Source organism: Pristiophorus japonicus, chromosome 17 (genome assembly GCF_044704955.1).
Source record: "Pristiophorus japonicus isolate sPriJap1 chromosome 17, sPriJap1.hap1, whole genome shotgun sequence".
NCBI classification, from domain to species: Eukaryota; Metazoa; Chordata; class Chondrichthyes; family Pristiophoridae; genus Pristiophorus; species Pristiophorus japonicus.
Window position 1 is genome coordinate 65,224,183 of NC_091993.1, and position 22,821 is coordinate 65,247,003.

The following is a 22,821-nucleotide window of genomic DNA, read 5'->3' on the forward strand; positions in this document are numbered from 1 at the left end:
GCATCATTTCTCACCCCACAAACAAAACGATCCCATAATGCTCGGTTTTGAAAGTTTCCAAAATTACAGTGCATCGATAGCTTTTTTAATGCTATGATGTAATCACTGATACTTTCATCAGCTTTTTGATTCCGAATCCCAAAACGATAGCTTTCAGCAATTTCTAATGGTTTGGGGTTATAGTGCTGCTCCAGCTTCATTAAAATCTCTTTAAGCATTGTGTCCTTTGGCTCGTCAGGCACAAGCAGATTTACAAGAGTTTCGTATAATGCCGGACCTGCCTCCGATAAGAAGATCGCTTTCTTACGTTCCAACACAGCCCGGTTCTGGACTGCATTGTCTGGAACTTCGATTATGTTATTTGCAGTGAAATACATTTCTAGCCGATCCACATACGCTTTAAAATGTTCCCGGTCATGTCTATATTCCCCCAAATGTCCGATTACACCTGCCATTTTAATCTCTAGCTGTTCACACCGGTGTGCTGTATTTTACCTCGGATTTTGTAGCTTTTTTCCAAAGACAGAAACTTCCAAAGTCTCTCTGGAGGCTGGCTGAATCCTTCCCCAACAAAATTTAAGCTTTAAATTATCCGAAAAATCCCATCTCGCCGCCAAGTGTGATATATTCACAGAGCACAGCACAAACAGCTCCTAACATGGCAGGCAGCTCTCTCGGAAGCCTCCGGAATCTGCCTGGTTCTGTTTATTGGTTAACTCTGCAGTTGCAGTACACAATATGTCCACATCCACAGTGTGGAGCTACACCATTACAAGCTGTAGACATTACAGGTTCCACCAGGACCACTCGGCCCCAGACCTCATTACAGCCTTGGTCCAAACAAGCTAAATTCCAGAGGTGAGGTGAGAGAGACTGCCCTTGACCGTGTGTGGCATCAAAGAGCCCAAGTAAAACTGAAGTCAATGGGAATCAGGGAGAAAACTCTCCACTGGCTGGAGTCATATCTAGCACAAAGGAAGATGGTTGCTGTTGTTGTAGGCCAATCATCTCAGCCCCAGGACATCGCTGGAGGAGTTCCTCAGGGCAGTGCACTAGGCCTAAACATCTTCAGTTGCTTCATCAATAGCTTTCTCTCCATCATAAGGTCAGAAGTGGGGATGTTCGCTGATGATGGCACAGTGTTCAGTTCCATTCGCAACTCCTCTGATAATGAAACAGTCCATGTCCGCAGCAAGACCTGGACAACATTCAGGTTTGGGCTGATAAGTGGCAAGTAACGTTTGCACCACACAGGTGCCAGACAATGCCTATCTCCAACAAGCAAGAGTCTAACAAAAACAACAATATAGCACCTTTAATGCAGTAAAATGTCCCAAGGCGCTTCATAGCAGTGTTATAAGACAAAACAGATAAATTTGACACCGAGCCACATAAGAAGAAATTAGGGTAGATGACCAAAAGCTTGGTTAAAGAGGTATGTTTTAAGGCACATCTTAAAGGAGGAAAGAGAGGTAGAGAGGCAGAGAGGTTTAGGGAGGGAGTTCCAGAGCTTGGGGCCCAGGCAGCTGAAGGCACAGCCACCAATGGTTGAGCGATTATAATCAGGGATGCTCAAGAGGGCAGAATTAGAGTTCTGCAGTCATCTCGTGGAGTTGTGAAGCTGAAGGAGATTACAGAGATAGGGAGGGGCGAGGCCATGGAGGATTTGTAAACAAGGATGAGAATTTTGAAATCGAGGCGTTGCTTAACCGGGAGCCAATGTAGGTCAGCGAGCACAGGGGTGATGGGTGATCGGGACTTGGTGCGAGTTAGGACATGGTCTGCCGAGTTTTGGATGACCTCAAGTTTACGTAGGGTAGAATGTGGGAGGCCAGCCAGGAGTGCGTGGGAGTAGTCTAGTCTAGCGTTAACAAAGGCATGGATGAGGGTTTCAGCAGTAGAAGAGCTGATGCAGGGGTGGAGGCGGGCAATGTTACAGAGATGGAAATAGGCGGTTTTAGTTATGTCGTGGATATGTGCCCGGAAGCTCATTTCAGGGTCAAATATAACACCTAGGTTGTGAACAGTCTGGTTCAGCCTCAGACAGATGCTTGGGAGAGGGATGGAGTCAGTGGCTAGGGAACGCAGTTTGTGGTGGGGATAAAAGAGAATGGCTTCGGTCTTCCCAATATTTAATTGGAGAACATTTCTGCTCATCCAGTACTGGATGTCGGACAAGCAGTCTGACAATTTAGAGATCGAGGAAGGGTCGAGAGAAGTGGTGCTGAGGTAGAGCTGGGTGTCATCGGCGTACATGTGGAAACTGACACCGTGTTTTCGGATGATGTCGCAAAGGGGCAGCATATAGAGTGCGAAAATCCCAGGCTCCGGATACTGATGACCCCTGACCCTCGGGAAGGTTCTGAACCTGGGGAATGCATTGACCCCTGAACTCGGGGAATGTGCTGACCCCTGACCCTAGGGATAACCTTGAGCCCCGGTATTGTGCTGATCCCTGAACCTGCAGAATGCATTGACCCCTGACCCCAGGGAATGTGCTGACCCCTGACCCCCGGGGAATGTGTAGACCCTTGACCCTGGGGACTGATCACTGATCCCGGGGAATGTGCAGACCCCTGGCCCCGGGGAATGTGCTGACCCCTCACTGGGTCCACAACCCGCCCTGGCATCCTGAGCTCGTTGAGTGGGCGGGGCGCGGTGTGTGTGGGCGGGGCCTGGTGACGGCGGTGTGAGTTGCGGTGCGTGGGACGGGCGGAGTGGAGCAGCTCCCGGTGGACGGACGGACAGACAGACAGGCGAGGTCCCGACCATGTGCGACCTGCACACCCAGACCGAGGCGATCGTGGAGCGGCTGTTCGAGGACGAGGAGGAGGACGACTCCAACTCGCTGGAGGCGGACGGCCCAGGTGAGGCGGGGCCCTGGCCCGGTTCAGCTCTCGCCCGCCTCTGGGTCCCCAGGGCGTGGGTCCCAGCCCACCCCCGGGACCCGGGCACACACTCCGGGCCCGCCCTCCCAGGGCAGGGCAGGGGGACCGTCGGAGGGGCAGTGCTGAGGGAGCGCCACACTGTTGGAGGGACAGTACTGAGGGAGCGCCGCACTGTCGGAGGGGCAGTACTGAGGGAGCGCCGCACTGTCGGAGGCCTCTTCTGCTCTCAGGCGGATGTAAAAGATCCCATGGCACTATTTCGAAGAGCAGGGAGTTATCCCTGGGGCCAATATTTATCCCTCAATCAACACAACAGATTATCTGTCAGTATCACAGTGCTATGTGTGGGAGCTTGTTGTGTGCAAGTCGGCTGCCGCGTTTCCCACATTACAACAGTGACCATACTCCAAAAGTACTTCATTGGCTGTAAAGTGCTTTGAGATGTTCACTGGTTGAGAAAGGTGCTCTATAAATGTACATTTTTCTATGGTTGAGCTGGGAACTGAGGGCGGGGAGCGTCTCCAAACCTCCCCCCTCCCCCCAGGGAACGTCTCCAAACTCTTCCCCCCCCCCTTCCTGTGGGGAGTGTCTCCAAACCTCCCCCCCCACCAACCTCCGGGGAGCGTCTCCAAATTTCCCCCGCCGCAGGGAGCGTCTCCAGTCTTCCCTGCATGGGAGTCAAAAGATTTTGGGTTCTTGGGAACCTCTAACAGCAGAGGAGAGCTTTCATATTTCCTCGTCCTGGTGAATCTGAATTGTGTCCTCTCGATTGCCTCAGCATCCTTCTTATAGTGTGGAGCTCAGAACTGTACACCCTATTCCAGCTGTGGTTTCACTAAGGTTTATATGGATTAACCTTTATAAAATACAGCTTCCCTCTGGCTCAGTGGTCGCATCCCACCTCTGAGTTAGCAGGTGAAGGATTTGAGCCCCAGCAAGACCAGAAACTCGGCAGCCCATGTCCTAACTCACAACAAGTCCTGCTTACCCATCACCCCCCTGTGCTCGCTGACCTACATTGGCTCCCGGTTAAGCAACACCTCGTTTTCAAAATTCTCCTTGTTTACAAATCCCTCCCTTGCCTCGCTCCTCCCTATCTCTGTAATCTCCTTCAGCCTCACAACCCCACGAGACATCTGCGCTCCTCAAATTCAGCCCTCTTGAACATCCCTGATTATAATCACTCAGCCATCGGTGGCCGTGCCTTCAGCTGCCTGGGCCCCAAGCTCTGGAACTCCCCTCCTAAACCTCTCCGCCTCTACCTCTCTTTCCTCCTTTAAGACGCTCCTTAAAGCCTACCTCTTTAACCAAGCTTTTGGTCACCTGCCGTAATTTCTTCTCGTGGATCGGTGTCAAATGTATCCGTTTTGTCTTGTTACACTGTTGTGAAGCGCCTTGCGACGTTTTACTACAGTAAAGACACTATATAAATACAAGTAGTAACTGCTGTTCATTTATAACACACTTTGTGTTTTTGCATTCCAGAAGATGAGGCCATTCTCAATGTAGCTCGTTGTTTGCGGAAGCTCGGCGATGAGTATAATGAATTCATTATGCCACACGTAAAGGGACTTGAGCCGAAAATACAGGAGCTGGTAAAGGATCAGGTACGTAGGGCGTCTTTCGAACTACATCTGGAACCTTGGTCGATGCAGCAGGTTGTGACGTGTTTTGCCCACACGGGAACAACCGGCCGTCACTGCAGTTTGATCCCAGCTCCACGATATCTCGGTTCCTGGCCGCTGGTCACCTAACTACCAGCTCATCGGCATTAACCAAGCGTTGCTTCCCCTTCCTTTCCACACGGATAAATCGTACAGGCCAACTTGCAAAGGCTGACCAACAGTTTCAATAAAACTGACCACCTAGATGGGCCCAATTATAAACCTGCCATGTCTGTAAGCAGATTGCAAAGCTTGTGCAACGACATCGCTTCACTCCCTGGAGGAAAAAGAAACATAGGAATATAAAAACCTGAAGGGGAAATCCAAGTGTTGAAGACAACATTGGTGCTGTATTTCCAGGGGGGGGCCAGAGCCATTCTCCATCAAAGAAATTACATATTATGGTTTACAGTGGGGGCGATCAGTTGGTTGAAACACTGTACAGTAGCTGTAACTCCCCTCCCTCATATTACAGATTTTCAGGTCTTTGAGTCAGATATTCTCTTGTTTCCAGTCACTCCTGTAAGGAGACCTTCTGTCCCCAAGATCTGGAGTGCACTTGTACTGCCCAGTATCTAGTCAAATGTTAGCGTGACCCAGGGATTGTAGCATATGCTGGCTACTATAATCTTACACCTCCCACCATGTGTGGTCTTTATAAAAGGCGGACAGAAAAACAGTACCATTTGTATTTTCCCAGAGATGCTGTACCACAAATGATGTGTATCTGTCGCACAGGTGAGACATGACTGCAGACCAACAGACTGGTTTATTTACATAAAATACATGAATGAACAGAATACAGTTTTCTGTGAGATCCAGCATTTTCCAATATCCTTATTTCATGAAAAAAAATAACAATGTTGTAACTCGACTGATAGCCTGGGTAAAAGCTAGTTAGCGGGCACTACCTGTTACTTGCATTCACTCCACCATTCTGGTGTCTGAGAGAGACAGCCGTCTAAACCCATCCTTAAATCTGTGTGTTGTCTGCGGGGGTGCTAATCTGTTCCAAATTTGATTTACCCTTAGAACTATGGGAAATAACATATCTTTAATTGGTCAATAAAGCTAAAAAGGTTGGAGTCTTTCCAGTATGTCAGAATGACCAGAAACTGCATAAATGAGTACAGGTGCAGCGTCCCAAATCCAGGACCTAGGCCGTTCTGGATTTTGCGTTTTGCCGGAATTTGGAACGTCTTTCTGATGTCACAAATCCGGAAACACCCGAGCCCAGGTTTGGGTATTTCCGGATTTCGGAACGTCAGAACAGGGGCGTGGGGGCCCCGCTGAATAGCTATTCGGGTCGCCGGGCGATGAGCTGGTCGGGCGGGCCCCGTCGCGGAGGTGGCGCTCGGGCGGGCCCCGTCGCGGAGGTGGCGCTCGGGCGGGCCCCGTCGCGGAGGTGGCGCTCGGGCGGGCCCCGCCGGGCGGGGAGGCCCCGAGGTCAGCAGGAACATTTTACGTATTCCAGACGACCTTGCCACCAATCGGTCTGGATTCCGGAACTCCAGATTTTGGACGCTGCATCTGTAGTCTGCTGCTGGTCATGCCGGGAAGCATTCTGTCATCGTGGTGAGAACTGCTCGAGAATATGCACAATGACCTTCCTTTTGGTTATCCATTAACATTCCATTACTATGGCAACAAGTCTGGTCTCCATCTCTGTTTGCCACAATCTTGTCAAAGAGTGTTGCATTTAATGTTGCAAGAATATTGTAAGTTAATAAAATTCATTTTGGGCAATAGAGGTAAAACTCAAGTGTAAGGGGTTCTCAGGGAGTGTTGTTGTGCCTTGGGTGTCTCTCTGGGCTTCTGCCCTCACAGCTTATGCCTGGCCTGTGAGGTACCCTGAGTGCTGCAAGAGCACCCCTGGAGAGACTGTGTCCACAGCTTATGAAGGGGGTTTTAAGACACGTGCGTCCCCACAGCTTATGTCTAGCCTGTGAGGCACCTGTGCGTGTCAAACACTACTAACCCCTTCTTCCCTAGCCTGTGTTAGACAGTTGAGCGGTTTCGAGGCGCTCCTAGCTTCCCTTACATTGTTCTGACATAAGACTCACGATCAGGAGATGTAATACAATAGAACTGAGACAAGGTGATTCCAAGAGGAACTTAGGCTTCCAATTTATTTGACAAGGTGTATCACAACAAACAGCAATACACCAATGAAACAATCCCCCTAAATCCCACGAAACGGACACAACGAAAATCTTTACACAAGTTTAGCAGTACAATGCCCAACCTCCCACCTTTCCTGGCCTAAGTGAGTTGGGAGTTCCGGGGACCAGAGGTTATATTCACTACTGCACCTTCTGCAGTCTGGTGGTTTGTTTCTTCTATCTTCGGTGTCTTCGGACACTGGTTTTCCTTCACTGTCAAGAGGCTTGCTGGTTGTTGGATCACGAGGGCAGGGAACCATCCACGCTACGTCAGAAACCCCTTTTTATAGCCAGATTATCCAATCCGCCTCTCCTGCTGAAATCGATCCTTCCCATTGGTGGGCTTTGTGATTTTGAAAAATGCAGCAGTTTTAGATTATTGCGGGTTTTTTCCACTGATGTTAACCTACTCAAGGTTTGAGTGGGTGTTGATTGCGTTGGCCTCCTGTAGCCATTGTGTAGGTCCTTGGTTTGTTTTGGGTTCCCTAGTTTTCTGAAGGTCTGCATAATTTCCTTCCATAGTGTAAACATGGGGAAGACAATAGCCCGATAATGGCTATGGGTCAGTCCCACAGTTTTTGAGCAAGTGCTCTCCCATTGGCTTGAGAGCCCCATGCTTCGGGCTGACTCTGTCCCACCATTGGCCCTCCGGTGTCCTCCCCCGTCCAATCACTGTTCTGCCAATGTCAAACCGTCTCTGTTTCAATTCACAGCACAGACCGATCCCACAGCCCTTTTCCTTCTGGGTAAAATGAGGGGGTTTTCGTCCTCCCCTACATAATCCCCCATCTGACACACACCACTCGAGTGTGTCAAAGTTCAGGGTGGTGAAAAAACCCTAGGTCTCCCAAATTGCCCAACTTTCCCCAGTTTAACTCTAAACTGATCCCGTCGATATATATCGTAATTCCTTTTAACGCGGTACAAAACATAGAATCCAACAGGTTACAATATACGACAGCAATATACATATATGTACTTAAGGTTACAGCAGCAATTGTACATTTGAGTCTCATTTCAGTCTTAACCGTAAAACAAAGAAACCTGCCCTGCAAACTCCCCAGGGGGCATGTATGAAAACGCAGTCATTCCTGGGAATAACAAAACCGCCTAAGTGTTGCGGTCAAGCTTTGTTTACACGCCTTGGGTGTTTAGCAATGGCTCTCCTGTCTGTGTAGTAGCCTGAGGAACTGCTTTCTTTTTCTTTTTCTTTTTCTCCTGAGCTTACCGCTTGTAACTAGCAGATAAGCTACAATCTGGAGTTGGCCGATTACTAAGGCATGCGATCCCACCCGGATCCATGCAGGTATGTCTGCCCGTATTCCCAAATCCCACCATGCTGGGGGTTTAATCTGGGCAATCTCCCCTGCTAGAATTTCAGTTTTCTGCTCCATGGTGTAAAAATGTTTTTGAGACAAATCCACTGCCTGGAGGAGGGCTGTAAGTTTCTCAGGTAGTGGGGCAATGGGATAGCCAAACTGGGCGACATATTGTTGTAGATGGCTGAGGTTGTTTTGTACCGTGAGGTGAATCGTGGAAGGTTCAGGGATGGGTGTGATTCTGGTGTGTGCCACTTGAACCTCTGCCCTAGGTTTAAAGCAAAAGCTGCTGTATGATATTGGACACCAGCTTCCCGGTCCGTGTTCATACCGTTGGGCACTTGTGGTGACACAATATGTCCCATCGCCTACATATGCTACCTGTGGAGGCATGTGGTTAGGGGCCATTACCTCCATTGTGCAATTGATAGGCTCTGCCCCAGTCGTGCTGAACCCGCATTGTGGCCTTGCAAAAGCGTTCAAATGCTGGGGGCACAGGATTACCTGTGCTCCCCTGCTCCGACAACCCGAGAGGTCTGTACCTGTCACAGTGTGCTCCCACATTGTGACATAAGGTGGGACCTCTTGGAATCGAACATGCACCCCTCCACGAATGACTCCCACATTCTCCACTCGGTACAGGGGTGCTGGTCGTGGGGACGCCCCCATCACGGGCATCCTGACCACCACACCCATGATGGTATGGTTTGACCTTCCACAGTCCACCGGTACCGGGTAAGCTTCCGACGCTACACGAAGTTGGCAAGGACTCAAAACATTATCATAAGTGTGCAGTGCTGCTAAGTGCTGGTTGCTGATCCAGGAGGGGACCTGTCCCTGTCTCAGATCCTCGAGGTTACTCCATCCCTCTCCCAGCAACCAGGCCCCATAGAGCACGCAAACCTCACTTTGGGCGGCTTGATCGGAGGCGTTTCTATCCTCCCGAATCAAGGCGTTTACAGCCCTGGCCTGTGCCTCCAATTGAGAGATAATCTCCTTTAAGTGAACTGTCATTGCCACCTCTTCGTGGAGCGCGGATCCCACTACGGTATTCTCATCCCCCAGGATTTTGCGCAGCTGATTCTTTAACCCATTTATCTGGAGGGCCAGCTGCATGTTATCCAAACTGTTTATGGCGGACGCCCCGGTGTTAAATCCCGTGAAAATGTCATTTAAAGTGCCACGCCTCTGCCTGCCCGGTTCGGCCCTATCCCACTGTTTATACAAGTCTGTCACTTTGACATCCCCGAAGTCCAGTTCATAGAACTTCCAGAACATCTCCCGCAGCAGAGCCTGGTATAACAGCTCGGTTTCCCGGGGACACCGCGTAGGTAGGCGGACTTCTGTCACATTTAGCACCACTGATGCCACTGTGTAGTGTACCCCCTGATAAAGTAGTTTCTCGGTAGGGACCAACACTAAACCATTCCCCGGCCCCCTGGTTGTTGTCGGGCACCCGTGTGGGACGGTGGGCTTGGCCGTGGGTGGGGGTTTTCTTTCCCGAACTATAAGTTCGGTGGCATTTACTGGTACCCGGGGATTGGGGGTCACACACGCCTCCCCGCTGCGATCCCATACCACCCCATCCCCGACATCCTGCCACCACCTACAGAAAGCAATGGAGACCCCACTCTGAACACACGCGAGTGGATCCCCACACACACAAATAAATTCCTTGGTCGTACGCCCACCATTTCTCCCAGCACACCGTGACCCCGCCAGATGACCCTATGATGGTTCAGTAGGTATCATTATCCAGACGTTCGCAGTCCGAGTGTCGGTCTCCCATGTCCCTCTTGAGCTTTCTGAGCCACCACCACTGTCCCAGAGGTATGTCCCCTTGGCAAGTTAGGCATACCTTCCTGCCTTCTGTCACTCTCACTCTGGAAGTGGCCACAGTGATCTCCGGGCAGGGGATGGAGGTCTCTCCGTAGGTAAAGTCCTTATGGTTGGAGTACTTGGTGGAGTTCGATCCCAACCACCCAGGCCATCTCCTCTCGTCGGAGTAGGTGACCCGGCCATCCGCCGCCAGAGTCCCTTCTCCTGTGGTCACTGTCGGCGCTCTGCCTCCGGAGCATCCGAAAACCAGGGAGCCCTCGGTGCCCGGTGCAGATCCTTAGCGATACCAGCATCACTAACGCCCAGTAGGGAGGTGTTGACATCTGAAAGGCAAGAAGATCATGGCCTTGCCTTGAGAGACCTCTCCAGGCTCGGCCCACTTAACATGTTCCAAACATAAAATGCTGTACCCAACCGTCAATGCCTTACCTAAACACATCTGCACACAACACAAAGTAACAAAACAGGAAGGGAAAATATATACACCGCCACCCGTCCCCGGGTGGCCAGGCTACATCCTGTCACTGTACAGGCGTCGTCGACCACTCGGCTGACCGTACCCTGGGGACCAGGATGCCCTCTGCTGAGGGGCTCGTATAGTCCCCCATAATGTGTCTTGTGCTGCCCTCCCGAGCCCCGGATAATCGGTGGGAGACCCTTGCTCGCGCAACAGAGCACCCTCCCTGTTGTCTTTCGCCTTATCGGTCTGGGGCGGGGAGCTAAGTAAACAGGGGACCACGGCGCCCTGGGCTGTGGCACTCTGTTACTCCTCCTTACTGTCGGTGCAGAGTCCCACGTATGGGCTGCAATGCTATCTCCTCCACCTCTTGGGCTAGCCCCAGCTGATCCACCACGGGAGGTTCTGCTTCCCCTTGGACCTTGCTAATGGTAGAGCCTTTCTCCCTACTTCTGTTAGTGGGCTGGGAACCTCTACCCAGTGGTGGTATAGCCTTACTGGAGCAGTGAACCATCCCCGGCTGTCGAGCTTCGGGGCCCGCTGCCTCCTCCGGAGCCTCCAAATCCACCGGGGCCTGTTCTTCCCCCCCATGCCTGATTACCTTCCCTTGCTCGTCCCCTCTGTTTTTTACCTCTTTTGGGGTCAAACAATTTACATTGATTAATGTGATACCACTTCACCCGGCGAGGCAATTGAACCGCATAGACCATAGGGCTAGCCTTGTCGACTATGCTGTATGGTCCCATATACAGTGGTTCAAATACCCCGACCCGGGCAAAGCTTCTCACCATCACCTGGTCGCCCACCTCCCAATCATGGTGACTGCGGGATTCCAGCAGCAGCCGATTGGCACGGTGCTGTTTACCCATGTTGTTGGCCGCCTGCCAGTGAATGTGTTGAAGCTGTTCAAACAGATTCCTGACGAAGCGGTCCCGGTTCACCTCTCGAAGCTGCCCTTTGGTGAGAACCGGTACCAACACATGCACTGGGGTCCTCATGATCCGGCCAGTCATCAGCTCATGGGGTGAGTACCCTGTGCTCTTTGACTGACTGGCTCGGATTCCCATGAGGACCAACGGTAAGACCTCCACCCACTTGTTCGGTGAGTCTCCCGTCTCCTTGCGCAGCCTTTCCTTTAGGGTCCGGTTCAGGCGTTCTACGGGGCCTGAGGACTGAGGGTTGTAGGCGACATGCCATTTGGCTCTTATCCCCAGCACCTTTAGGGTGGCCTGCATCACCTGGCCGGTGAAGTGGCTTCCCCGGTCGGACTCCACGATTTGAGGTAGACCCCACCGAGAGAACACCTCCCTCACCAGGATTTTTGCAGTCCCCACCGCGGTAGCTGTTCGGCAAGGGAAGGCTTGCACCCACTTCGAAAACACATCCACCAGGACGAGGCAGTATTTATAACCTCCCTGGGCGGCCGGTAGGGGTCCGATATAGTCGATCTGGATCGACTGCCATGGTCCCTCTACCCGCCTGACGTGCCCCATAGACACCTTCCTTTTCTGAGGGTCTGGGTTGTTTGCAGCGCAAACCAGACAGCCCGCACAGAAGTTGCGGACGTCTTCCCGGAGGCCTGCCTTTTCTACCCGTTGCCAAGTAGATTCCGGCCCAGTGTGTCCCGCACCTGGACCCTCATGGGCCAGCTGAAGGAATTCCCTCCGGTGTTGTGGCGGCACTACCCATTTGTCCCCTTTAAACAACATGCCTTCCCGCACAGCAATATCTACAGCACTGTATGGGCCATCCGCCTTTTCCCCCTTTTTGATAGCAGCCAAGGCAGCCTTCAGGATCGGATCCTGCATCTGGACTACTTTAAGGTCCGGGGCTGTAGCCACCCCTCCGCTCCCTTGTGTCCCTGGCTTGCTTCTTGCTGCTGCTATCCTGCCTGCCTCGTATGGGTCCCATGGGCGACCTGTACGAGCACCTTCCCTTGCCAGAAGATCTGCCTGCTGGTTACCTTCCCCCCGTGGCTCAGTTTTGGAGTGGGCCTTTACCTTATGGATATATACATCCCCGGTTTCTCCCACTGCAGCCACGATCTTTTCTAGCGGGTTTGGTCACGAGGGGCTTCCCATCCGCAGAGGTGTACCCCCGGCGTGACCAAATCACCAGATACTCTGTACACGAATTGCAAGTGAACATGCTGTCTGAGCAAATCGTGTATGGGGTAGGGAATTCCTCTGGGTGTGTGACCACATACATCACCGCCGAGAGTTCCGCCCGCTGGGCGCTCGGGGTGCATGGGAGTTTAAGAGCCAAGGCAATCCCTGCCTTGGGATCCCAAACTCCACAGCCCGTGAGTCTTATACCCGCGGACACTGAATCGGAGCCATCAACGTAGATCTCGCGGCCTGTGGGGTGTATCCCTGCCCGAAATCCAAAGTTGATGTCCCATACCCCCTCCACAGAGCATCTATGCGGCTGCCCTGGATAGATTAAATTTGCTGCGAGCCTGGGCTCGCAGAGGCCCTTGACCTTAAAAGTCATTTGGGAGAGGAGGAGGATCCAGCGAGTGATTCGAGCACTGCTCACTGTCCCGTCCTTAATCCTCCCGTCCAACAGCATCTGCGTCGGGGTATGATGGGTGAGGAGTGTAATGGGGGATATTCTGGTAAAGATCTGAGCTCTCTTTACTGCCCAGTGGGTGGCAAGCAAGTGCCTCTCACAATTGGAGTATCCCTTTTCTACCTTCGTGAGGACCCTGGAGGAGTACACCACTGGTCTCAGCTGACCGCTTCGCTCCTGGAGCAACACTGCACTTAAGCTGTCACCACTGGCTGCCACCTCCAGGAAGAATTCCTCCCCCCCATCAATTGCCCCTAGGGCTGGTACTACCTGCAGGTCTCTCAAGATGGACAAATGCTGCCTCACAGCCTTCGTCCCATTCCCACTCGACCCTCTTATGTAGGAGTCTTGAGCAGAGGGGCGCCAGTGACTGCATAGTCCTCGATGAAGTCCCTACAGTAGCCAGTGATTCCTAGGAAAGACCTTACCCCCGACACATCCCTAGAGACAGGGAGTTCCTGCACTGCCTTTCTTCTAGCCTCATCAATGGCCCTTTCTCCTGCCCTTATCGTCAGGCCCAGGAATTTTACCTCTCCTAGACCTATCTGGGCTTTCTTGGGGTTAACTTTAAAACCCCCTTCCTTCAGTAAGACCAGCAGTTCGGCCAGCAGTGGACCGTGTTCCTCACTGCTGTCTGTGAACAACAACAGGTCGTCCACGTACTGGACCAGCTGGTGTGGCTGGCTGAAGCCTTTTAAGCAGTTCGCCATGCATTGGTGAAAGATGCTGGGACTATTATGCAAGCCCTGTGGGAGGCAGCTCCATGTATACTGCTGTTCCCGGAAGGTGAAGGCAAACTTGTACTGGTCTTCCCTCCGTACAGGGATAGACCAGAACCCGTTGGATATGTCCGACACTGTGAACGTGGTTGCGGATGCATGGATTTCCTCTATCAGATCCGCAGCTGCCACTACTGTGGGGGCACAAGCTGGGATGTTTTTATTGAGCACCCTATAATCCACCGTAGCCCTCCAAGAATTGTCCGGTTTCCTAACCGGCAAAAGCGGGGAGCTGACATGTGTGGCTATGGGTCTTAAAACACCCTGCTCGACAAGCGAGCTTACAGCTGTCTCCAAGTCTGCTTCTGCCTCTCGGGGAAAGCCATACTGCTTTTGCGGGCAGGACATGGGATCCCCATCTATTCTAACCTCCACTCCTGTGACTCTCCCACAGTCGTGTTTATGGGTGGCAAATGCTGCAAGATTTGCTTGCACATAAGCCCGGTACTCGGCCGGGGTGTTACCGACCAGAACCTCCAGGTCGTAACCCACTTTTGGCTTCATTGTACACAGAGTCCCTTTTCCCTGTTTCTTATCAATAACCATGACTTCTCCCTCTGCTCCCGTGCCCACTGTGCCCCATAGACAGTGATTCCTCAAGTCTACTAGGATCTGTCGAGCGATGATAAAATCAGCCCCCAAAATCCCTTTTCCCACCTGCTCCAAGTTCATCAGGATGCACTTCCATTGTGTTTGGAGTGCTCCTAAACGAACTACGAGCCGGACTGAGAAAAACCCAGCCTTCTCATTTCCTGTGAACCCAACTAGTTGATACGGCACCCCGTTTGATAGAGGTGAGGTTGCGGGGTCCTCCGAATGGACTATTGTGCTGGAAGCACCAGTGTCCAAAAGGTAAGTACCCAATACACCCTCAACCTCCATCTTGACCCAGGGTCGTCCCCAGGGATCGTATTCTAGTGGGCACAGGTATGCAGGCTGGGTCTGGGCTAGTCACGGCCTCTGTATTGGCAGGGTTGCTGGTGCTTCCCTGCCTGTTGCCGTGGCTACCTTCCCAGTCCCCTCCAGCGCTGTCCTCACTGCAGCTACTATCTGGTCAAGGGATGGTGAGGAGCTCGCTCCACTTCCCCCACTCTGGGCGGCTCCTGAAGGACTTCTCCCCCCATGTCTCTTTACTGGGCTCCTGCAATCCCTTTTAAAATGCCCAGCTTTCCCACACCCGGAGCAAACTCCCTCCTTATCAGATGAGCGGCCACCCTCCTGGTGCCATTCCCTTTTGGGAATCGAGTTGGGTTTTACTTCATTTACCCGACCTTTGGAGGTTTTCTCCTCCTCCCCTCCTCCATTCCGTTGGACCAGTGCCAGTTGCCTGACCACTGCTTCCTTGGTGAGGTTGGGGTCCCGGGAATCGAACCACAATTCTGCCCTGGCCTTGAGCCGGGGCAAGCAGTTTGCCACCAGCATCCTCAGCCAGCAGCCAGTCTGTACCGCGGAAAGATTCGCCCAGTCGAGGAGCTCCCCACAGGCTGCGTGGTATACCACCCACAGCCTGTCCGCAAATGCCTGCGGGGTTTCCCCTGCGAGCTGCCTTGTCCTTTCGACCCGTTCAAAAGGACTGCCGTCATCGAAGCCCATAGCCTCAAGGACGGCCCTCTGGACCTCAGTAAATGTGCGCTGCCCCCTCCGGCATTCTGCCTATAGGGCCTGGTACAATTTTCTGTCCAGAGAGAAGAGCAGCAGCTGGCTGTCTCTTCCTCGTCGCACCCATTAATTTCCCCTGCCTGCATCACCTCCATGAAGTGGATAGATGGGTCCCCGCTGCGAGTGAGTTTGGCCAAATGGGCCACCATGGCCCTGAGTGATTGAACTCCATGGGGAATAATAAAGTCACTCTCCAGCGCTCCCTGACCTTGGCCACCTCCCTGTGGAGGACCGGACTTGCGCTGCCTGACCGGGCACATCCGCCCTGGTTCAGGATCTTGCTGCGTTGGTCCCTCTAACTCCAGCTGTCCCACCATACCCGGTGCAGCAGACAGTGCCTGGTCGCCTAGTCCAGCCCTTAACTGACCCTCGGCGGGAGCCTCACATCCCTGCTGCCAAGCGGGACACATTGGTCCTGCCCCCAGCCCTGGGTATGCTGCTACCTGCGCACCCTGCTCCTCCTGGTACCCCACCAGACAAACCACCGGTGCCTCAGGAGTTGGTCAGGCGTCTCTTGCCTTTGGATTCTCCTCTACCCCCTAATACTCTCCTTTGTCCCCTGTGGACCCTCCAGGTCCTATCAGGGCGACCATCCCCTTTGCCTGGGATAGAGCGTGGGTGAGAGTTTTAATCCTCTCCTGGCAGGGACCGTGATCTGCAAACTCACTGCTACTGGCCAGTTTATAGGCTGCCTGTACGTCTTTTAATTTATTCTCCAGTTCCCAAATTTTCTGGGTGTACCAAGAGTTCTGTTCCTGGAGGGACCCCTCACTACCCTTGGCCTCAATGACCTGACACTGAAGATAGTCCCGACTATTTCGGAAGGTCTCCTCCAACTGCCGGTTCCCTTGCTGCTCCTCAGCTAATTCGGCCAGCAGGTTGTCCCCAACCGCAGCCCGGATAGCAGAGAGCTCCTCTGATTTCTGTTCCAGGTCCTTCACCCGCTGGTCGAGCTTTCGGACTTGGCGGGTGAAGCAGATAAGCCAGATGGCCTTTTCCACCCTGCGGTTGTGGTCTTTCTCTGCTGTCCACTGGGGAGCTGCATCCACTGGGCGCTCTGCCCGTGTGAGGGCTTGCACCCAAGGTTTGGTGAGGTTCACCTTGCCAAAAATGTATGAGGAAATTCTCTCCTCCATTTTAGTTTCCTCTATCATCACCTCATCAGTTATATTAACATCTCCTGTTTGCTTATGTCCTGCCGCGGTCACCATGTTCTGTAAGGGGTTTTCACAGGGTTGTTGTGCCTTGGGTGTCTCTCTCTGGGCTTCTGCCCTCACAGCTTATGCCTGGCCTGTGAGGTACCCTGAGTGCTGCAAGAGCACCCCTGGAGAGACTGTGTCCACAGCTTATGAAGGGGGGTTTTGAGACTCGTGCGTCCCCACAGCTTATGCCTAGCCTGTGAGGCACCTGTGAGTGTCAAACATTCCTAACCCCTTCTTCCTTAGCCTGTGACACACAGTTGAGCATTTTCGAGGCGCTCCTAACTTCCCTTACACTGTTCTGACATAAGACTCACGATCAGGAGATGTAATACAATAGAACTGAGACAAAGTGATTCCAAGAGGAACTTAGGCTTCCAATTTATTTGACAAGGTGTATCTCAACAAACAACAATACACCAACAAAACAATCCCCCTAAATCCCACTAAACGGACACAATGAAAATCTTTACACAAGTTTAGCAGGACAATGCCCAACCTCCCACCTTTCCTGGCCTAACTGAGTTGGGAGTTCCGGGGACCAGAGGTTATATTCACTACTGCGCAGTCTGGTGGTTTGTTTCTTCTATGGTGTCTTCGGACACTGGTTTTCCTTCAGTGTCAAGAGGCTTGCTGGTTGTTGGATCACGAGGGCAAGGAACCACCCACATTATGTTAGAAACCTCTTTTTATAATAAGCCAGATTATCCAGTCCGACTCTCCTGCAATCGATTCTTCCCATTGGTGGGCTTTGTGATTTTGAAAAATTCAGCAGTTTTAGATTATTGCGTTTTTTTTATCCACTGATGTTAACCTACTCAAGGTTTGAGTAGGTGTTAATTGGCCTCCTGTAGCCATTGTGTAGGCCCTTGCTTTGTTTTGGGTTCCCTAGTTTTCTGAAGGTCTGCATAATTTCCTTCCATAGTGTAAACATGGGGAAGACAATAGCCCGATAATGACTATGGGTCAGTCCCACAGTTTTCGAGCAAGTGCTCTCCCATTGGCTTGAGAGCCCCATGCTTCGGGCTGACTCTGTCCCACCATTGGCCCTCCGGTGTCCTCCCCCGTCCAATCACTGCTCTGCCAAGGTCAAACCGTCTCGGTTTCAATTCACAGCACAGACTGATCCCACAGCCCTTTTCCTTCTGGGTAAAATGAGGGGGTTTTCGGTCCTCCCCTACATAATCCCCCATCTGACACAGTCAGACACCACTCGAGTGTGTCAAAGTTCAGGGTGGTGAGAAAACCCTAGGTCTCCCAAATTGCCCAACTTTCCCCAGTTTAACTCTAAACTGATGCTGTCAATATATATCGTAATTCCTTTTAATGCGGTACAAAACACAGCATCCAACAGGTTACAATATACGACAGCAATATACATATATGAAATTAAGGTTACAGCAGCAATTGTACATTGAGTCTCATTTCAGTCTTAACCGTAAAACAAAGAAACCTGCCCTGCAAACTCCCCAGGGGGCATGTATGAAAACGCAGTCATCCCTGGGAATAACAAAACCGCCTAAGTGTCGCGGTCAAGTTTACACGCCTTGAGTGTTTAGCAATGGCTCTCCTGTCTGTGTAGTAGCCTGAGGAACTGCTTTCTTTTTCTTTTTCTCCTGAGCTTACTGCTTGTAACTAGCAGATAAGCTACAATCAGGAGTTGGCCGATTACTACGGCATGCGATCCCACCCGGATCCATGCAGGTATGTCTGCCCGTATCCCCAAATCCCACCATGCTGGGGGTTTAATCTGGGCAATCTCCCCTGCTAGAATTTCAGTTTTCTGCTCCATGGTGTAAAAATGTTTTTGAGACAAATCCACTGCCTGGAGGAGGGCTGTAAGTTTCTCGGGTAGTGGGGCAATGGGATAGCCAAACTGGGCGACATATTGTTGTAGATGGCTGAGGTTGTTTTGTACCGTGAGGTGAATCGTGGAAGGTTCAGGGATGGGTGTGATTCTGGTGTGTGCCACTTGAACCTCTGCCCTAGGTTTAAAGCAAAAGCTGCTGTATGGTATTGGACACCAGCTTCCATGTTCATACTGTTGGGCACTTGTGGTGACACAATATGTCCCACCGCCTACATATGCTACCTGTGGAGGCATGTGGTTAGGGGCCATTACCTCCATTGTGCAATTGATAGGCTCTGCCCCAGCAGTGCTGAACCCGCATTGTGGCCTTGCAAAAGTGTTCAAGTGCTGGGGGCACAGGATTACCTGTGCTCCCCTGCTCCGACAACCCGAGAGGTCTGTACCTGTCACAGTGTGCTCCCACATTGTGACATAAGGTGGGACCTCTTGGAATCGAACATGCACCCCTCCACAAATGACTCCCACATTCTCCACTCGGTACAGGGGTGTTGGTCGTGGGGACGCCCCCATCACGGGCACCCTGACCACCACACCCATGATGGTATGGTTTGACCTTCCACAGTTCACAGGTCCCGGGTAGGCTTCCGACGCTACACGAAGTTAGCAAGGACTCAAAACATTATCATATGGGTGCAGTGTTGCTAAGTGCTGGTTGCTGATCCAGGAGGGGACCTGTCCCTGTCTCAGATCCTCGAGGTTATTCCGTCCCTCTCCCAGCAACCAGGCCCCATAGAGCACGCAAACCTCACTTTGGGCGGCTTGATCGGAGGCGTTTCTATCCTCCCGAATCAAGGCGTTTACAGCCCTGGCCTGTGCCTCCAATTGAGAGATAATCTCCTTTAAGTGAACTGTCATTGCCACCTCTTCGTGGAGCGCGGATCCCACTACGGTATTCTCATCCCCCAGGATTTTGCGCAGCTGATTCTTTAACCCATTTATCTGGAGGGCCAGCTGCATGTTATCCAAACTGTTTATGGCGGACGCCCCGGTGTTAAATCCCGTGAAAATGTCATTTAAAGTGCCACGCCTCTGCCTGCCCGGTTCGGCCCTATCCCACTGTTTATACAAGTCTGTCACTTTGACATCCCCGAAGTCCAGTTCATAGAACTTCCGGAACATCTCCCGCAGCAGAGCCTGGTATAACAGCTCGGTTTCCCGGGGACACCGCGTAGGTAGGCGGACTTCTGTCACATTTAGCACCACTGATGCCACTGCGTAGTGTACCCCCTGATAAAGTAGTTTCTCCGTAGGGACCAACACTAAACCATTCCCCGGCCCCCTGGTTGTTGTCGGGCACCCGTGTGGGACGGTGGGCTTGGCCGTGGGTGGGGGTTTTCTTTCCCGAACTATAAGTTCGGTGGCATTTACTGGTACCCGGGGATTGGGGGTCACACACGCCTCCCCGCTGCGATCCCATACCACCCCATCCCCGACATCCTGCCCCCACCTATATAAAGCAATGGAGACCCCCTCTGAACACACGCGAGTGGATCCCCACATACACAAATAAATTCCCTGGTCGTACACCCACCATTTCTCCCAGCACACCGTGACCCCGCCAGATGACCCCATGATGGTTCAGTAGGTATCATTATCCAGATGTTCCCAGTCCGAGTGTCGGTCTCCCATGTCCCTCTTCAGCTTTCTGAGCCACCACCACCGTCCTTGAGGTATGTCCCCTTGGCAAGTTAGGCATACCTTCCTGCCTTCTGTCACTCTCACTCTGGAAGTGGCCACAGTGATCTCCGGGCAGGGGATGGAGGTCTCTCCGTAGGTAAAGTCCTTATGGTTGGAGTCCTTGCTGGAGTTCGATCCCAACCACCCAGGCTATCTCCTCTCGTCGGAGTAGGTGACCCGGCCATCCGCCGCCAGAATCCCTTCTCCTGTGGTCACTGTCGGCGCTCTGCCCCCGGATCATCCGAAAACCAGGGAGTCCTCGGTGTCCCCTCGGTGCCCGGTGCAGATCCTTAGCGATACCAGCATCACTAACGCCCAGTAGGGAGGTGTTGACATCTGAAAGGCAAGAAGAACATGGCCTTGCCTTGAGAGACCTCTCCAGGCTCGGCCCACTTAACATGTTCCAAACATAAAACGCTGTACCCAACAGTCACTGCCTTACCTAAACACATAAAGACAGAACACAAAGTAACAAAACAAAAAGGGAAAATATATACACCGCCACCCGTCCCTGGGTGGCCAGGCTACATCCTGTCACTGTACAGGCGTCGTCGACCACTCGGCTGACCGTACCCTGGGGACCAGGATGCCCTCCGCTGAGGGGCTCATATAGTCCCCCATAATGTGTCTTGTGCTGCCCTCCAAGGCCCTCCCGAGCCCCGGATAATCGGTGGGAGACCCTTGCTCGCGCAACAGAGCACCCTCCCTGTTGTCTTTCGCCGTGTCGGTCTGCGGCGGGGAGCTAAGTAAACAGGGGACCACGGCGCCCTGGGCTGTGGCACTCTGTCACTCCTCCTTACTGTCGGTGCAGAGTCCCACGTATGGGCTGCAATGCTATCTCCTCCACCTCTTGGGCTAACCCCAGCTGATCCACCATGGGAGGTTCAGCTTCCCCTTGGACCTTGCTAATGGTAGAGCCTTTCTCCCTACTTCTGTTAGTGGGCTGGGAACCTCTACCCAGTGGTGGGATAGCCTTACTGGAGCAGTGAACCATTCCCAGCTGTCGAGCTTCGGGGCCCGCTGCCTCCTCCGGAGCCTCCAAATCCACCGGGGCCTGTTCTTCCCCCCGTGCCTGATTCCCTTCCCTTGCTCGTCCCCTCTGTTTTTTTACCTCTTTTGGGGTCAAACAATTTACATTGATTAATGTGATACCACTTCACCCGGCGAGGCAATTGAACCGCATAGACCATAGGGCTAGCCTTGTCGACTATGCTGTATGGTCCCATATACAGTGGTTCAAATACCCCGACCCGGGCAAAGCTTCTCACCATCACCTGGTCGCCCACCTCCCAATCATGGTGACTGCGGGGTTCCAACAGCAGCCGATTGGCACGGTGCTGTTTACCCATGTTGTTGGCCGCCTGCCAGTGAATGTGTTGAAGCCGTTCAAACAGATTCCTGACGAAGCGGTCCCGGTTCACCTCTCGAAGCTGCCCTTCGGTGAGAACCGGTGCCAACACATGCACTGGGGTCCTCATGATCCGGCCCGTCATCAGCTCATGGGGTGAGTACCCTGTGCTCTTTGACTGACTGGCCTGGATTCCCATGAGGACCAACGGTAAGACCTCCACCCACTTGTTCGGTGAGTCTCCCGTCTCCTTGCGCAGCCTTTCCTTTAGGGTCCAGTTCAGGCGTTCTACGGGGCCTGAGGACTGAGGGTTGTAGGCGACATGCCATTTGGCTCTTATCCCCAGCACCTTTAGGGTGGCCTGCATCACCTGGTCGGTGAAGTGGCTTCCCCGGTCGGACTCCACAATTTGAGGTAGACACCACCGAGAGAACACCTCTCTCACCAGGATTTTTGCAGTCCCCACCGCGGTAGCTGTTCAGCAAGGGAAGGCTTCCACCCACTTGGAAAACACATCCACCAGGACGAGGCAGTATTTATAACCTCCCTGGGCGGCCGGTAGGGGTCCGATGCAGTCGATCTGGATCGACTGCCATGGTCCCTCTACCCGCCTGACGTGTCCCATAGACGCCTTCCTTTTCTGAGGGTCTGGGTTGTTTGCAGCGCAAACCAGACAGCCCGCACAGAAGTCGTGGACGTCTTCCCGGAGGCCTGGCCACCACCCTGCCCTTTCTACCCGTTGCCAGGTAGATTCCGGCCCGGGGTGTCCCGCACCTGGACCCTCATGGGCCAGCTGAAGGAATTCCCTCCGGTGTTGTGGCGGCACTACCCATTTGTCCCCTTTAAACAACATACCTTCCCGCACAGCAATATCTGCAGTACTGTACGGGCCCTCTGCCTTTTTCCCCCTTTTTGATAGCAGCCAAGGCAGCCTTCAGGATCGGATCCTGCATCTGGGCTACTTTAAGGTCCAGGGCCGCAGCCGCCCCTACGCTCCCTTGTGTCCCTGGCTTGCTTCTTGCTGCTGCTATCCTGCCTGCCTCGTATGGGTCCCATGGGCGACCTGTACGAGCACCTTCCCTTGCCAGCAGGCCTGCCTGCTGGTTACCTTCCCCCAGTGGCTCAGTTTTGGAGTGGGCCTTTACCTTATGGATATATACATCCCCGGTTTCTCCCACTGCAGCCACGATCTTTTCTAGCAGGGGTTTGGTCACAAGGGGCTTCCCATCCGCAGAGGTGTACCCCCGGCGTGACCAAATCGCCAGATACTCTGTACATGAATTGCAAGTGGACATGCTGTCTGAGCAAATCGTGTATGGGGTAGGGAATTCCTCTGGGTGTGTGACCACATACATCACCGCCGAGAGCTCCGCCTGCTGGGCGCTCGGG

The 22,821-nt window shown here is 52.8% G+C and overlaps 1 protein-coding gene across 1 annotated transcript in view; it reads left to right on the forward strand.

The window, feature by feature from the left end:
- Positions 1-2,576: 2,576 nt before the first annotated feature.
- LOC139227767 (apoptosis regulator BAX-like) overlaps positions 2,577-22,821 on the forward strand; it is a 28,412-nt gene continuing 8,167 nt past the window's right edge. The window contains exons 1-2 of the mRNA XM_070858773.1: positions 2,577-2,867; positions 4,374-4,495. Of these exons, the coding sequence (XP_070714874.1) occupies positions 2,771-2,867; positions 4,374-4,495 (219 nt within the window). The 5' untranslated portion in view covers positions 2,577-2,770. The remainder of the gene's footprint in view (positions 2,868-4,373; positions 4,496-22,821) is intronic.